Source organism: Poecilia mexicana, unplaced genomic scaffold (assembly GCF_051168715.1).
Source record: "Poecilia mexicana isolate PSO_F unplaced genomic scaffold, ASM5116871v1 scaffold_13, whole genome shotgun sequence".
In the NCBI taxonomy this organism is placed as follows: Eukaryota; Metazoa; Chordata; class Actinopteri; order Cyprinodontiformes; family Poeciliidae; genus Poecilia; species Poecilia mexicana.
Window position 1 is genome coordinate 26,827,603 of NW_028263382.1, and position 17,829 is coordinate 26,845,431.

The following is a 17,829-nucleotide window of genomic DNA, read 5'->3' on the forward strand; positions in this document are numbered from 1 at the left end:
ACCAAATAGTATAATTTTGGCCTCATCAGACCAGAACACCTCTGGCTCGTGGTGAACTACAAACACAGACAAATGTGAAGTTTGGAAGATTTTTTTTTTCTTTGAATTTATTTTTTAAAATGTTTCTCCAGACATTTATTGGTGATTTGAGTTCTGTTGTGTTGCTCTTGACGGTGGGTGGTCACCATAGCAACCGGTAGCTGACAGCTCGTCCCCTTTTTTCTGTCTCTGTCTGTAACTGTTTGGGCAGAAGCTGCCCGACTGACGGCAACCACCAACTTGATTTTTCTGTTTTCTTAAGAATAAATACAATGAACCTGAATGCGTCTGTCGTAAAGTCAGCCGACTGGATCTGAGACGAGCAAAGAAGGGTTACACATGGCAGAGATAACACCAACTCATCCATTATTTCCAGTGGAATGAAACAGCACAGCAGTAAGCCATGACCGCTGCTGCATGGTTTCTGATAAAAATGCCTCTAATCCCAAGTGTTTTACACACACCCTCGTTCAACACCTGCATTTCAAAAGAGAAAACATGACCCGCATGTGCCTCTAGCTGAAGTTATTTAAAATATTTCTCGCTGCTGCCCCTGCCAAGGGAGGGACTCCTTTTTTTCCATCACTGCTGGTGTGACTCAGCAGTCAAACACAAGTTCCCTGGAGACGTCCAACCTCAACATGCTGAAGCACTCAGCTACGTGTGCTTCAAGATGTATCTTGTACAACTCTGTTCTATTTTAGTGTGGTTGAAATCCATATGCTGTGAAGCCAATATCCTTCAACCTGGACAGTAGAAGGAAGTCAAAAACCTCTTCATTACACTGGAGTCCATGAGATCCTGGAGATATCAAAGGGTTTGGGTTAAGAGCCTGCTAAGCCTTCACAAAAGGAAAAAGTGGGGAAACATTTGACCTGTTGGTAATAATGTGACTAAAGAAACTATTAAAGTGTTTTCTTAATGATGCTTATCAGAGATGCAACACAAGTGAATCTCTTGAGCCCTCTTCTTTTTTGTAAATAATATTTTGCTTTGACAAAGCACAAAGCAGGGTTGAGGACTGTCCAGCTTCCAAGTATGGGAAAAACCCATACTTCATCTCAGGGTCGATGCAAGAAACACACAGAACAATCAGCACATTCACATCTGAAGATAGTCTCGATCTAATCTGCTGTGCCTTTCAAAAGTTTTCATGCCTTTTTATCCTTCTTTTAAATGGGCTCTATAATGTATTTTATCTCCGGTTGATATTTAAATGCTGCAGATTTGACTTCACATTATGGCTGTATCTGACGCCTTGAAATTGGCCTCTGTCTTTTTAAGAACGTCATCCACTTTCATCCTCTTCAGCACATCATCGCAACAATCATTCTGAAGCTGTTTCGAGTTGCTCTCATGGGCATCGTGTTTTGCATTGTAAGCTCATCAGACTCAAAGTTTCATCAGGTGTATAACTACTGCTGTCGCTAGTCTGGTGGAGCCGTTTGGGGACTAAAGCTCCAAGCAGGCACGTGCAGGGTGGTCTCTGCATGGCCCTGGCTCCAAGGCAGAGCTTTGGGAAATAGGCGGTGCATTGTAAGTAGGAAATTTTAGAAATGTTCTGCCTGAGACACACTCAAAGTTTTTGCAAACTCTCTTTCATGTTTTCATGGCATAGTTTTGAGGTTACCGTATTAATAAAAATTAAACAATCAAGAAAAAGTGGTTTCTTCTAATGATGTTTTGTGCAATTCATCCACATAATGAGCCTAGAATTGTCTGCAAATATTTTGGTAGGTCTGTGGTGTAGTACTCTTTTTTTTTTTCTTTTTTTTTTTTTAGTAATTTTTAAGTTGTGTTACAGTACCATCCTTAGGCAAAATACACTGTAATTGCAATATACTTTCAAAAGTGATTGTGTCCTGAAAATTTCCAACTCGGTCAACATGTTAAAAGACCCCACAATGCTGGGATCGAGACTGGCAGGGACGTAAAGGTGGAGAAAATGGGTGGAAATGCTGAGTCAGGCATTAATAACTTGCAGTTTATGCTAAAGTTTACAGAAAATGGACTGAACTTACATTGCACTTTTTCAATCATACTGACCACTCAAGACACTTTACACTCACACTTTATTCAAACTCAAACACATTTATACACTGATACTCAGATGGGTAGACAATCTGGGCTTAAGCGGTGTCTACAGACAGTCGACGCAGCTGTCTGTAGAGCTGCGGCTCTACAGACAGCTGAGGCTCTACAGCTGCGGCTCTACAGCTGCGGCTCTACAGACAGCTGCGGCTCTACAGCTGCGGCTCTACAGCTGTGGCTCTACACTCGGCTGCGGCTCTACAGCTGCGGCTCTACAGCTGCGGCTCTACAGCTGCGGCTCTACAGCTGCGGCTCTACAGCTGCGGCTCTACAGCTGCGGCTCTACACTCGGCTGCGGCTCTACAGCTGCGGCTCTACAGCTGCGGCTCTACACTCGGCTGCGGCTCTACAGACAGCTGCGGCTCTACAGCTGTGGCTCTACAGCTGCGGCTCTACAGCTGCGGCTCTACAGCTGCGGCTCTACAGCTGCGGCTCTACACTTGGCTGCGGCTCTACACTCAGCTGTGGCTCTACACTCAGCTGCGGCTCTACAGCTGCGGTTCTACAGCTGCGGCTCTACAGCTGCGGCTCTACAGCTGCGGCTCTACAGCTGCGGCTCTACACTTGGCTGCGGCTCTACACTCAGCTGTGGCTCTACACTCGGCTGCGGCTCTACAGCTGCGGCTCTACAGCTGCGGCTCTACACTCGGCTGTGGCTCTACACTCGGCTGCGGCTCTACACTCGGCTGCGGCTCTACAGCTGCGGCTCTACAGCTGCGGCTCTACAGCTGCGGCTCTACAGCTGCGGCTCTACAGCTGCGGCTCTACACTCGGCTGCGGCTCTACACTCGGCTGCGGCTCTACAGCTGCGGCTCTACAGCTGCGGCTCTACACTCGGCTGCGGCTCTACAGACAGCTGCGGCTCTACAGCTGTGGCTCTACAGCTGCGGCTCTACAGCTGCGGCTCTACAGCTGCGGCTCTACAGCTGCGGCTCTACACTTGGCTGCGGCTCTACACTCGGCTGCGGCTCTACAGCTGCGGCTCTACAGCTGCGGCTCTACAGCTGCGGCTCTACAGCTGCGGCTCTACAGCTGCGGCTCTACACTCGGCTGCGGCTCTACACTCGGCTGCGGCTCTACACTCGGCTGCGGCTCTACAGCTGCGGCTCTACAGCTGCGGCTCTACAGCTGCGGCTCTACAGCTGCGGCTCTACACTCGGCTGCGGCTCTACAGACAGCTGCGGCTCTACAGCTGTGGCTCTACAGCTGCGGCTCTACAGCTGCGGCTCTACACTTGGCTGCGGCTCTACAGCTGCGGCTCTACAGCTGCGGCTCTACAGCTGCGGCTCTACACTTGGCTGTGGCTCTACAGACAGCTGCGGCTCTACAGCTGCGGCTCTACACTTGGCTGCGGCTCTACAGCTGCGGCTTTACACTTGGCTGTGGCTCTACACTCAGCTGCGGCTCTACAGCTGCGGCTCTACACTTGGCTGTGGCTCTACACTTGGCTGTGGCTCTACACTTGGCTGTGGCTCTACACTCAGCTGCGGCTCTACAGCTGCGGCTCTACACTTGGCTGTGGCTCTACACTTGGCTGTGGCTCTACACTCAGCTGCGGCTCTACAGCTGCGGCTCTACACTTGGCTGTGGCTCTACACTCAGCTGCGGCTCTACAGCTGCGGCTCTACAGCTGCGGCTCTACACTTGGCTGTGGCTCTACACTCAGCTGCGGCTCTACACTTGGCTGTGGCTCTACACTCAGCTGCGGCTCTACAGACAGCTGCGGCTCTACAGCTGCGGCTCTACACTCAGCTGCGGCTCTACAGCTGCGGCTCTACACTTGGCTGTGGCTCTACACTCAGCTGCGGCTCTACAGCTGCGGCTCTACACTTGGCTGCGGCTCTACAGCTGCGGCTCTACAGCTGCGGCTCTACACTTGGCTGTGGCTCTACACTCAGCTGCGGCTCTACACTTGGCTGTGGCTCTACACTCAGCTGCGGCTCTACAGACAGCTGCGGCTCTACAGCTGCGGCTCTACACTCAGCTGCGGCTCTACACTTGGCTGTGGCTCTACACTCAGCTGCGTCTCTACAGCTGCGGCTCTACAGCTGCGGCTCTACAGTGCTGCAGCGACTTCGCCCCTACAGTGTGGCAAAATGCCATGTAAATGTCAAGTTGTGTAAATTTAAGATAGTGCAACATCCATGCTTTTTAACTGAAAGGTAAAATTATTACAAATGGAAAGATTGTATACACAAGGAGAACAAGCTAACTTTTCCATTTTAACTGTTACTGATATACTCAATCTCTTTGTTTAGAGCCTGAAATGCTGTTATGACAGCATGGAAAGTGAGAAGAGATTGCATGCCGACTTTGGTGATTGGGCAACAAAATCACTGCTGAAACAGGTTTTTATCATTTTCTCAAGGCCTCAAGATGATAACCAGTTTAACAAACTGGATGTTGCTCAATCATGCAAAGTTTTAAAAAGATAAGCTAAGCCACTTAGTTCCTCATGAACAAATACAATCCAGCATAAAAAATGTGATAAGTAATATTTAGATTAAAACTAAACCAGAAGATTCAGTTTCAAGCACTGAACATCCTCCTGTAGAACACAGATAAAAATCTGAGGTTGATTTACAAACTCGATAAGAATTGGTTTTATATCTGCTGAATACAAAGGTCGCTTTCAGTGACTTCTCACTGAAAGTCGAGTTGCATCAGAATGACTGAGTCAAGCTGTTTTTCTGCAGCTCCAGGCTACAACTAAACATATTAGGCCTGTCGGAACAAGAAATATAGTGTCTATCCAGTTACTTTGATTCAAAAGCAGGCTGCTAAAAGTTAATTCGACTGCGTTTAATTAATAACTAGAATAATTTGGCTCAATTTGAGAGGGCTGCACATTTGGTAGCACTATTGTCTTGCAGCAAGAAGGTCCTGGCAGCGGCCCTAGCCCGCTTGGTGCCCTGGGTGAACCACCTTTCTGCCACAATTCTCAATTTGACTTTTTTTTTTTCAATTATTTTTGATGAGGCTCAAAAGAATTTGGAAACTGCATGGCTTGCTTTCATTGGGATAAACTTTAAGTGTTGTGTCTACAATGACTTATTCTTCCTACAAAAAATCTGAGTACTTTATTTGTTCAGTTAAATCATGGCATTGTTAGGGTGTTGTTGAGGCTTTTGTTGGTGTTGTTAATTTATTATATGTTTTGGCTTGCAAGTATTTTTAACTTGAACGTTTTGGTCCATATGGACTTGGATTTATAGGTGGTGTACTGTTTATATATCTATATCTATATCTATATCTACATATATCTATATATATCTATATCTATATATATATATATATATATATATATATATATATATATATATATATATATATATATATATATATATATATATATATATATATAATTTGATGCCTGCACAATAAATTGCCCTCTGGGGATAAAGTTTGCTGGCCTTGACATGAAAATTTCAAGTCAAGTGATGTTGCAATATTGAACACAGCTGTGCTAACTCCCACAGCTTTTTTCCCATGATGCACAATGAGCACTGTGGGGGGGAAAAAAACTGTTGTGATTACCTAACAATGAGTATTTTTAACTAATAAAATTTAAGATTATTTAGGTTCTAACCTATTTAAAACCAAGTAATTTACAACCTACGACATTTTTCTTATCGTTAAAAAATTCTTGAAATATTTGCATGTTTAGCATTAAGGCCATCACCCTCCAGAAGAACAGGTGGCCCCAGAAAACAAAAAAGCCAGAAACAAATCTCTACATACTTCAAACACCCTGTTTCCTATTTAGCATATGTAAGTGGACCCCATATGCGACAAATGAGGGCAAACAATATGGGTCCCAGAAGGTTTTGTTAGTTTTTTTTCCATGGTGGCTTCACATTGGTTTGTCCAGATAAATCTTCTGTCTGAAAAAACCCAAAACATCTGTGATGGCCACCATGTAAGTGGCCACTTAAATGGGTTTTTCCATGCAGGACCACCATGTAGGACTATTTATCCCGTAAGGGGCCCACTTAAGTATGGTGGAAATTGAAAAGTGAAAGGTGCTGGCCCGGAGAACAAAACATTTACTTATTGTGTCTCTCTCTGATATTTCTCAAAGATAAAAGTAAAAAATGTCCAAGTTGAGTATAATGGCACTGTAACATTGATTTATCAAGACAAAAGATAATTTTTAACCACCAGACCTCGTTGTGTTTTCCTGATCTCTGTTGATATGTTGTTTATTTTTTAAGTCATTTGTGCTTTATTTTAGTAGATGGAAATGCTGATAAAAATATAAAATGTACCAGTTAATATAAATTTGACTTGTTGGCTTTATTCGCTGCCAAATCTAGACTCACTGCTGGAGTTTCATTTGTCAATTCCTTCTGAAATGTTTCCCTCTGCTGGTTTGCTTTTGTATTACATGAACGTACTGATTCCAAAATGTGCACTTTTAGAAGAAAAGTTAGGCTTTGCATATACATATTAGTGTGGAGAAGAAAAAAAAATTAATAAAGTAAACAATAATTATTTCTTATAACAAATAACAGAAGGAAAACCATGAGGTCTGTATTTTCATACAACTACTTGATTATGCTGCTTTGTTCTGTGTGAAATACAGATCTGGAGACCACTGAAAACCTCCTGGTTTTCAGTGGTCTCCAGTTTCTGAACCAATATTTGGTTCAGAAACCAAATATTGATTTCTGAACTCTTCCTGAGTTAAAACATTAGTGCTGTTTCTAAATGAATATGAACTTGTTTTCTTTGCATTATTTGAGGTCTGATAGCGTTGCATTTTTTGTGTTATTTTGACCATTTCTAATTTTCTGCAAATATTACATTTTTGCTTGGAATTTCAGAGACATATTGTCAGTAGATCATAGAATTAAAAACAATGTTAATTTCACTCAAACATAAACCTATAAAACGTAAAATCAGAGAAACTGATAATTTTACAGTGGCCTCTTAATTTTTTCCAGAGCTGTATTTTGGAAAGAGACAATAACTGCTTAACACCAAAGCTGAAAAATACCATAAGATGGAGTGTATAAGTATTTAGATAATTGCTATATTATCTAAACAGGAACAATTTAAATCTTATCTCACCTTCGGCAACAGTTTGAGAAAATGTCAAATTAGCATGCACATATGTACGTAAAAATCTGATGTACTGACTGTGACTGTGTCCATAACAAGGCGTCTGAGTCTAGCTAGACATACTAACAGGAATACAACTGACATCTTTCGGATGGAATTTGAAATTGGAGACAAAAGCAAAACAGTCTGTTTTGCAGTGACTGCTTGGTTTCTATTGAGACACTAACTAGATGTCAAAAGAGTAAAGTATTTAAATACCATATTCAGGTGTGATAATATTTTTTTATTCTGAATTTATTTTAATCACATAGACGAAGCAGAAACTAATTTAAAAAGTTATATTTTCTCACAAAATCTGGATTAAATTAGAGGATTTTAGGCAATGACATTATCTGAACTGAAGAGGGCAGCAGTACACCAAAACTTCGTTTGCCTGCTTGGATCAATTGGAGGAAGAAGACACACCAGAAATGTTGTCTGTTAGCAACTGCTAATGTTGCTAACAGGACGAAGCCGACAGTAAGTACAGCAAATATCATAGTTACAAATGTGCTAAAGTTTTAGTTTCAGCTTCACGAACGTTCTATGAGTATTACCCGAAACTAAATTTAATTTAATAGGTTTGTTGTTCAAAATGTTTCCCACTAGTGAATTAGAATATAAAGCTACGCGTTAACTTTTAAAGTTAGCAAAAACTAAAAGGTTTGCTATGTTTGAAAGCGCACAGATTTGAAACAGGTCGTTTGCCATTATTATTATTATTATTCTTTTTGATCAATTAAAGCAACGGGGGTTTCTCCTGATATATTGTGAGGATTCTCTTTTACGGCTACACAACGTAATATTAATTTAATGGGGGAAGCAGTATTTCTGCTCACTTTGGTGTTAGTGTGAATATTATCTCCAGTGCTATTTAATTTTTATGTTGATGTCCATACAGCTGGTAGCCTGTAGCACCGGATGAATGCAGTGTTGGTTTAGTGTTGGTATACAGCAGCTGCGCTGACTGTGCAGAAGTTGTGTTGTGCAGAAGAAGCTATCAGGATCCTCGTTAAATTACCTGGGGGGCTTAGGGAGTTTAACCACAGCTGTTTGCATTTTAAACCACATTTAAGAGCGTTAATGTTTACTGTTTATGAGAATTGAATGGTGCTGCAAACAGCATAGTCTCAGTTCTCACAAATCCTACAGAATCAGAACTTTTAAAGTTTTTGTGTAACTTGATTTATTTTATGCTTCTATGTAGTCATTCTAAAATTACATTGCTTTTATAACTATCTGTATATGATCACTATGGTTCTATGTTTTTTTTTTTATCTCTGTAACCATGGGCTTGTGCGTTAATAAAGATTAATTGACTGATTAGCTATGCACTATGTAGGACGTGTCCTCAATATGTAGCTGTCACTCCTGTTGCATAAAATACTGCATCACTGGTGAGGCATATGTGGCTGTGCTGAGGTACATTGGAGGCCCAGGATGCTTTAATAGAAGCCTGAACCTCCTAGTTTATTGTCTCATCTTTCTCTTGACTATACTCCTTAAATTATCTATTGGCTTTATGTTAAGATAGTTTGCAAGGCATTTCCTGCTTAGCCCACTTTGAATCCTTCTGGTGTTTTGTCCAGTTTAGGAGTTAGCAAAGAAAGCAACAGTTGTGGCCCATGTCCTGCTTATATCAATGTGTAGTGATTCATGAAACACTGAATTCAGCCTCAGTCCACTACTTGTGAATCTCCACCAAACTTTTAAAAGGGCTTTGCTTCAAGGCTGTAGGTGGCCATGTTTGTGTGGCTTTGCCTACCACACTTTTCCCTTCCACTCAACTTTCCATCAATATATTTAGAAAAGCAAACTTGTTTAGCCGTGAGGATTCTTGTGGAGGAAAAATCACCTTTAAGCAATAACCAAATGAGCAAAATGAAAAACATTCTTGCAGAATCGTTTTAATAACTTTTTTTTTATTTTATTTTTTTTTTTATACAGAATCTCAACATGGCCACACCTGTTCCTGTGCTTCGCCTACCGAAAGGTCCGGACCCGAACAGCCGAGGGTTCGACCCAAACTCTCCTCGCTTCATCGCCCTGTGCCGCACGTCCATCCCCACGTCAGCCGCAGCGGAGTCGGACCCCCAGCAGCTGCAGGAGGAGCAGCATGCGCGTTCGGTGCTGAGAGAGCGCTTCCTGCGCTGCCTGCTCGCCATGTCCAACAAGAAGGTTCGGTTCCACATGCACGAGAAGGTGAACGTCGAGGCCACGTTTGGGGCGTCAGACATCGACGTGCTGAACTTTCAGGTGTCCGACCTGCACACTCCCATCGGGGTGCAGAAAGAGGCCCTCATCAGAAGTCAGGATGTCATTTCATTCACATTTGATGTATGACACTTTCCCATGTTTTGATCTAAGCGACGGTCTTCTCACTTCAGGATGATATTGTTGAACAATATCTTTGCAAACGTAAGATTCATATTCAGATCTTGCATCCCCACAAACTGTTTAAGTGCCACCACAAGAGGGAGCCATTTATTCATCATGGACAAAGTGGTATCTTTTAGACCTTTTGATCAGAAACCAAGCTGAACCTGATGCTGTTTGCTGGGAGATTGATAGTATTGCAGTTTTATTCACAGTTTGATTCTCAGTCCTTCCTGACAAGCTGCCTGATATTAATAGTATAACAACATGTCACCTAAATGGCCACATTTCCATCGTCTTCTGATGTGCAACAAGTGTTTTTTTGTTGTTGTTTATATTTCTCATCCTTTCTACATTTATGTTTTTGTATTTACCCATTTTTGTACTTTAAAAATAGTTTTGTTCAAATATGGTTTTGAATACTTTTCATTTTGACAAAAGGGAAGTAAAAAGAAACTACATACAAACAAAACCTCAGCTGATATTTTTTGAATCAGAAAGCTTGTTGTTGGTTTAATAAAAATTAGTTTCTATGTCATACAAGCAACTTTAAACTTCTTAGACCACATTATGACATTTGTATGTGGTATCAACAACCTGTTATAGAAAATATTGAGATAATTTATTCACATTAGTTATTCTAGACCGAGCTGACATGCAAACTGATATATTTTATCATTTACGCTTCAGTAGAAAGTACTCACTCTAACCTCAGTGACAAACTTGAAAGCAAACCAGATCAACTATGTGAAAGATTTAAGCACAGCCTGGTAGTTCCTGTTGGAGTTAAAGCAGCACAAAGTACTCCTAGTTAAATGATTATCAGCAGATACGGGCACATCTGTTGTGAATCCAGTAAAAGGTGGGAAGAGATGAGCAACGGCTTTTGAGAAGTAATTATAACACTGTCAGTGTGGGAAAGATCATTAGGCAACTTCTGAACTATTTAAATTCTTTCCATCTACGGTGTTAATGATACAGTTTGTACAATCAAAATATTTAAGCCGGTTGTCGATTTTCCCAGGAGTAGACGTGCCAGCAAAGTGAAACCGTGCAACGTGCCGAGAAATGACGAAACCTAAAGAGTTGAGCCTCAGGCTCCATTTGCCTCAGCATGTTTAGTGTTGCAAGTTATGGCTGGAAAGCTCATTTTCTCTCTTATAGTTTTCAAATATTCGGCTGAAAGAAACATAAATGTCATTTGAAAAGATCAGATCAAAGTGGATTATGTCAGGATATGATGTTCAGCTCAATGATCAGCAAAAAACCCCCAACAAGGGCAAGCAGTGTAGGGTTGATGATCAAAGTTTGTTTTTGCAAGTGCAGAGCCTGAGATTTTAGAGACAACTTGTTGACCATGAAGTCCTCTCTGTGCAAAATTATCCTAGGCACGATTGAGGCCATACTTCTTAAGATTGGATCATGCCAAAGTGACAAAGTAATGTTCTTTGGTGAGTCAAAGTTCATAATGTGAGATGCGGAAAATGACCTCTTCGTGTTATTGTTGCCAAACTTTCTCCTACAAGCAAATAAAACCTGATTTATTTGCTTGACATGCGGCTTTTGCAGTTTGCTTGACGAAAAATGACGGCCATTTCAGTCCAGTCACTTTGCGGTAATTTTGTCTTGTATCAAAAGTGTTTGCGATTTTGGCAGCCATGTTCAACAGTCCAAGCATTAAAGCAGGGCATGCGGTCACCGAGGCGGCAAGGCACAGACCGGAGGCTTTTTGCAGAGTGGGACATTAATTCAAGTCAAGGATAAACAGCTCTTAAACGGATCAGATCGTTTTTGTTAAATGTCGCACAGGGACCACTTTGTGACAGCAGAGAGGATATCAATTATTTAAATCCCCGCTCATGGATTCATTTTAGAACAACTGGATTCATCATTGTTTCTCACCAGTCCCTTTTCAAGGGGGCAGCAGCAGAGGAGGTGGGGGTGGGAGGGAGGAGGAGGGGCATCTACTGTTTAATCTTCTTAAAAGGTGTATTTTGCGAGTTCCCAATAAGTCATTTTATTTGAGTACCATTAGGCGGTCGTGTTGTGTCTGTGTCTCTTTTTGTACCTGAATTATCTGACCACTCAGTGGAGAGAGTCATCAGTAAAGCAGTGACTCATTCGCTCAAACCCCCCCTCCCCCTCCCCGCACCACCACCACCACCACCACCACCATCATCATCATCTCGTTCTCCCTCTCACCCTCCCTTAATCCCAAATATGACTTAAACCTCTGATGACGTCATCGAGCCTGTGTGATTCAATCAGGAAGCCCTCAAGGACAAACAATGTTAATTTTATATACGGAGCAGCTTTGTGATCAGCTGCCCTGAACCCCTCCGGTTCTTACTCTGATCTCCACTTTGTCCTCAGAACGTGAACATTTACACGCGGCACGTGCGGGACAGACTGTAGCGTCATTTGTATTCACCGAGTCGAGCTTCATTTTAATCTTTGAACAACTATTGATCAAAAACCTTTCTTCTTAAGTAATCTAATGTTACTTTGAAACCCCCAGGTACTGGGGGAGTTTTTAATTAACCCCAGCGCCTGGTAATTTTCAGAGCATGTTTTGTGTGTGACTCAAGCCACTTTACTCTGACCTATGAATCATTTCGGCATAAACCAACTCCTAAACCCGCACTGACAAAAACAAACTGTTGGTACGCAACCAATAAAATTGATGCAACAGTTTACATCCATTTAATTTGGGTAGAAAACATGCATGTTAGACTGCACTTAACAAGTTAAATTCAGACTAATAAGATGGTTTTACTGGTTTGGTTTGTCCTCCCACCACAAGAAAACTTTGTCAATAATGCGTTGTGCTGTTACTGAAGTTGGATTTCTTGCTGTTTCTTGAAGAAGTGACTTTCCGATGCCATTCGTTTGCTTGTAGAGATCGTCTAAATTTTCACGACCCTTCAAATGTCTTCATATTGTCCACAGACTACACAAAAGGCTGGAATTTAGTGAAAAAAAAAAAAAAAAAAACGCCATCTCATTATGAAAAAATGAGTAAAATTTAGAGAGCCTGAAGAAATATTAATCAAATCTACTTGAGGGTATTAGAATAAATTCAGCCTCACTGGAAGCAAAGTGCTTCTACACTCATCTCCAAACCTTTTTGATAAAACAGAAGCATGAAGCATTGACGGAGAATTTGCCAATGGCTCTTAAGGTAAATAAATTTGCTCTCAAGCCCATTTATGTCAGCAGTGCTTATAAATGTTAGCATTGCCATAAAACTGTTAAACCACAATAAAACATTATGTTTTATCTATTTGATTGTGGATTATTTTTTACAAACCTTTAATTGGAAAGTCTCTGTTTTGTTTTGTACTTCATGGTCTGACACGTGTGCCTCCACCACATTTATATTTCAGACCAGTTACAGATCATTTACTTTGTTGTCTGATTTCTGTTTTCCTCCTGCCTCACTCAACCAAAGACAAAGCAGGAGAAATAAGCAACTTAGTAGGAACAAGTTTAGAGTTCCTACTAAAGCCGAAAGTTTTGCTCCCTCATTTGCAGACTTGCACATGGACACACTGTCTCAATGTTATCTTCTCTTACTGTTTGCCTTTCCTGACAGTCTGCTTCTCCCTGATTTCGGTGGAAAAACATTCCTGCCTCCTTCTATGCATGTGTGTTTATACTTGTGTGTGTGTGTGTGTGTGTGTGTGTGTGTGTGTGTGTGTGTGTGTGTGTGTGTGTGTGTGTTCGCAGTGTTGTATCAGTGCGTCAGTCATGATGGTACATGGAATCTGCCCTGTAGAGAACCACCGGCCAACAGGAAGCACATTCCTCTGCTTCCTGTTTGTGACCCTCTCTCACTTCCTGGCAAGTGTCTGATAACTCACAAAAAAAACACTTAATCACCCATTTGCCCCGTACTGGTGCCAGCAGACAAAAATAATAAGCCAGTGACTTCATGAGTGGGTATTTTTAGCGTTTTTCATTACCGAAGAGAAAGGAGAAGTTAATTCACTCGGTAACGTTTGTTGATTTATCGGAACGAGCATTATCTAAGGTCGCACACAAAGTGGAGCAGATAAACAAATATCCTGGGACTTCAGGAGAACAAAAGAGCCTTGATAAATTTATGAACATGAGAATTCGCAGTGGGGAATCGACGCGGTCAGCAGATAAATCTGCAAACCCGCGTCTTGTTCCTCAAGAACAGTCTTTTAAAAACGACAATGTTTTACATCCATTCTTTATTTGTGGCTGATCCTTGCAGCTGTATGACAACATCGGCGTTGTTGTCATAAATGAGATACGCAGATGGATAAATGTCACATGGATTACAGTGCAGTTGTTTCTCTAACTTCTTTTCCAGTCACGGGTGAGTTGACTGGAAAGCATACAAAAATAGTATTGAGGAGTGATACTTCTATTGTGTCTCCACATGATAGAATGATACCAGAAAAACTCTACCATCACAAATGAAAATATATGAACTCCTAAGAACTCCTGGTGCTGTGTGGAATTACATTTTCTGCAATAAACACTCCAGGTTGGTTTGACATAAAATAAAGTATTAAAACACCACATGCACTCTGGTGTGTTTGGAAGAGGATATGTGATGCTGCGGGCCTGTTCATTTTCCAAAGGTCCAGGAAACTTTGTTTAGAGTCCATGAGATTAGGAACTGTTTGAAAAAAAAAATGTAAATATAAAGGCCTTTGCCATAAAACTGAAATGGGGTCATATTGTACCTCTCAATATGCAATACTGTGTATCTGTATGGAGGACCAAAACTGACATAAATAAAAATAAAAGCAAGTCAAGTTAGAAATAGTTTCACAGACACAAAAGGAAGCTTCTTCTTCCATCTCCATCTCAGTCGCCAGACGTAAAACCTGTGAAACCTTTGGGTTGTGCTGAGAGGTTACGTAAAGCAAAATGATCAAAGATTCCTCTTTCTGCATGGTTTAAACTCAAGGCTTCTGAAATTCAGCCAACATTTCTTGCTTCTTATAACTTAGACATTACGAGTGACCATCATTACATTACATTACATAATTGTTGGGGTTGATCCATCGCCTTTGTCCTCAAAGGGGAATTAATGGAGTTGGAGGGATGAAGTAACACCTTCAGCTTTATTGCAGAACCTTCATTTGTTTTCAGTCCTGTCTGCCTCTGAGTGAACCAGCGTGTACCGGGCCGATCTTAAACATTAGCATGAGCATTAGCACTTCAAGGGCTGGAGAGGGGAGACTCCTGCAGATAAGAACAAAGTTGAACTTTATGTGTGGGTTGAAAACGTACACTTAAACCACCCCATCTCAAAACATGGCAGCAGTGGTGTCAGGCTGTGGGAGAGCTTAGAAGAAAGAAAATATATCAGAGACTGCAAAAAAAAAAAATTAAGCATGCAGTCAATGATACGACGGAAAGGTCTAGATCAAAGTTTATTTGTGTTAGAACGGTCCAGTTAAAGTTCAGACCTAAATTCGTTTAAGAATCAGTGGCTGGATGTGAAAAATGCTGCGATGCTCTCCAATCAGTCTGAATGAGCTTGAGCTGCAGAGACGAACGGGCAAAAGTATCAGTCTGTAGAAAACTAAAGCACACAGAAGTGTGTGGTTGTAAAACAAAAAAAAAAAATTCAAGAGATGCAAATACTTTTTCAAGGCACTCCAGACGAGCTGAGTCATTTAATTGGACACTGATGTTATTTATTTAGGAAGACAATTTCTCTCCACTGCTGTTCAGCTACTCCAACAATTCACTTCCACACTGACCTCACATTTGCTGCCCTTAGAAACGTCTGCAGCTTGCGGTGTCTGTAATTGTGATTGCCGTTTCGATTTTCTGAGCTGTCCGATGTTGTTCAGCTGCGGCGAGCCGAGAGCAAACAGAGCAGCTCCGAAAAGAGCCTCATTTGTCTGATTGTGCAATGTGTGCCCAGCTTATTAAAACAAATTAGAAAACACAAAGAAGTCCTTCATGTTAAGAGTCACCAAACCGATTTCCTCACTAGTTTGCTTCGTAACCGGGCCTTTTACTAACAAATAAATACCGTAACCGGTTAGCATTCAGCGCTAATAATCACCGCAGCTCTGCCTCACAGGGACGCATTTTAATTTCAAATGTATAAATCCTGACCAACTGAGGCGTAGCCCGCATTTTGCATGTTGACTGCTGGAGAAAAAAAAAAAGAAAAAAGAAAGAAACGCTCCAGCAAGAGAGTGTTACAGAAAATAAAATGATGAATGGAAACTCAGATTGTGAAATGTGAAAATTAAAGGCTTCAGTATTTCAGACAGCTAGGATTCCCAACAATCCCTCAGTAATCCTTTTATTACCAATGTTCACATTAATCTTCTCGTTTGTCAGCTGCCGACGCTGACACAAGGATCTGGATTCATAAACAGTCGAAACAAAGCTGCAGAGCGTCGCTTCAAATTAAAACCCACACAGTTTTCTAAATTGTAACTGCAGAAAGCAATAAAATAAACAAACTCTACTTTTTAACCTCGCAGGGCGTAGAGTAGGGAAGCATATCCGCTGGGTCTGCATTGGATGTGCATCTGCGACATAATAAATCTGCAGCCTGCAGGACACGTGGGTGAAAGTTTTCTAGGTGAGTGCGTTTTCGTGCTGCGGTCATTCCTCAAGGCATTGTTCTCGAGGTGTTGTCCAAGTAGTCAGACATGAGAAGGAATGGCTGAGTCACTCCTTGTCCCCGGATTTGTTTGAGTTGTCTCAGGAGAGGGGGGAATTTCTGGAGGAGCTCCAGTGATTGTGAAAGCCAGGCGTTGTGAGGGCAGGCGGCCTCACTTCCCACCCTTAAGTGGTCAGGAGAGATAAAGAGGCCAGCAATGGATCATGCCAGCTGGACCCTGCTGAGGTCCCGGCGCTGGAACATTAGTAAATGACATATTTAATTAATTTTATTTGGGTTTTGGGAATGTAGTGTAGGCTGTTACCGAATTAAGGTTTCGTTGTTTAAAAGGACTTTATACAGACGCATCTCAGTTAATTACAATATCATCAACAAGGTTGTTTATGTCAGTTCAGGTCGCCAGTCCATCACAGGACAAGACAGAGACATGCAGGACAAACAACTATGCACACACACACACACACACACACACGCACACACACACACACACCTGAGGACAATTTACCAGAAACCCATTACTGTCACGTTTTGGTTTGTGCTAGGACGCTGGAGTACCGAGAGAGACATACAGTCACTAATTGAGAAGCCAATAACAAACATTACCTTTTGTTGAGTGCCATCATGAAACTCATCATTGCACATCACATATTGACCGACATGGTATATTTATTATGGTTCACAGGTGGATGTTTAGTCTTGATTTAAAGGAACTCAGTATTTCGGCTCTTTTGCAGTTTTCTGGAGGTTTGTTCCAGATTTGTGTTGCATAGAAGCTGAAAGCTGCTTCTCCATGTTTGGTTCTGGTTCTGGGGACGCAGAGCAGAACCAGAGCCAGAAGACCTGAGAGGTCAGGAGGCTTGATGCAACTACAGCAGAAAGTCTACAGGCGGTGATGTTGCTCCGTCTTCCTGAACTTAGTGAAATCCTGAACGATTTGAACCCACGACCTTTCTTGCTGCTAGGCAACAGTTCTAGAAAGTTAAATTCAAATATCACATAAACACATTACACACAAAGTAATGTATTTAATGTTCATATTTCTGTCATTATTGATGATTTTTCTTCTTTTTTTCTGTGCCTCTCCAGTCTTCGTTGGATTTCCAAATTAAATGTAAAATTTACTTTTAGTCTGTCATGTTGACTTTGATCTGCTGAGCAACAGCAACATCCCGTTTTTCTCTGGGCCAAACCACCATCCAGTCACTTTGATCACTTAATCAATCAAAATTGGTTGATTGATTAACGTTATATAACATTAATCTTATGTAAAACAAACTGTTTTTATAGGAGGCAATGAAAAACATAGATACAAACAAATGAGAAATGAAAAGCAAAGCAATCAAAGTTCATTGTTACTCCTGAACTGCTGCACAGTTCCTGCAAAACCACATTTTATTCCTGTTGTGTTGTGCACGGTTTTTCCCTCCATTCAACTTTCTGTTTTCGGTGGATGCAGCCAGCTTCTTTAGCCATTTCCGTCCTTCTGGCGGGTATTCATAACTGTCTGCTGGAAAACTGTCAAGTCAGCAGTCTTTGCCATAACTGTGTTGTTTATAGCACATTTATGTTTTAAAAGCGTTTAGCTC

The 17,829-nt window shown here is 41.6% G+C and overlaps 1 protein-coding gene across 1 annotated transcript; it reads left to right on the plus strand.

Annotated features, from left to right (window-relative positions):
- The first annotated feature begins 7,607 nt into the window (after positions 1-7,607).
- gemin7 (gem (nuclear organelle) associated protein 7) lies at positions 7,608-10,081 on the plus strand. The gene is made up of 2 exons (XM_014991024.2): positions 7,608-7,713; positions 9,181-10,081. Exon 2 carries the CDS (start codon positions 9,190-9,192, stop codon positions 9,574-9,576), a length of 387 nt encoding a protein of 128 aa, XP_014846510.1. The 5' UTR covers positions 7,608-7,713; positions 9,181-9,189; the 3' UTR covers positions 9,577-10,081.
- The last annotated feature ends 7,748 nt before the right edge of the window (positions 10,082-17,829 follow it).

Coding starts and splice junctions, on each gene's coding strand:
- gemin7 (XM_014991024.2), top strand. CDS start 9,190: ATGGCCACACCTGTTCCTGTGCTTCGCCTACCGAAAGGTCCGGACCCG.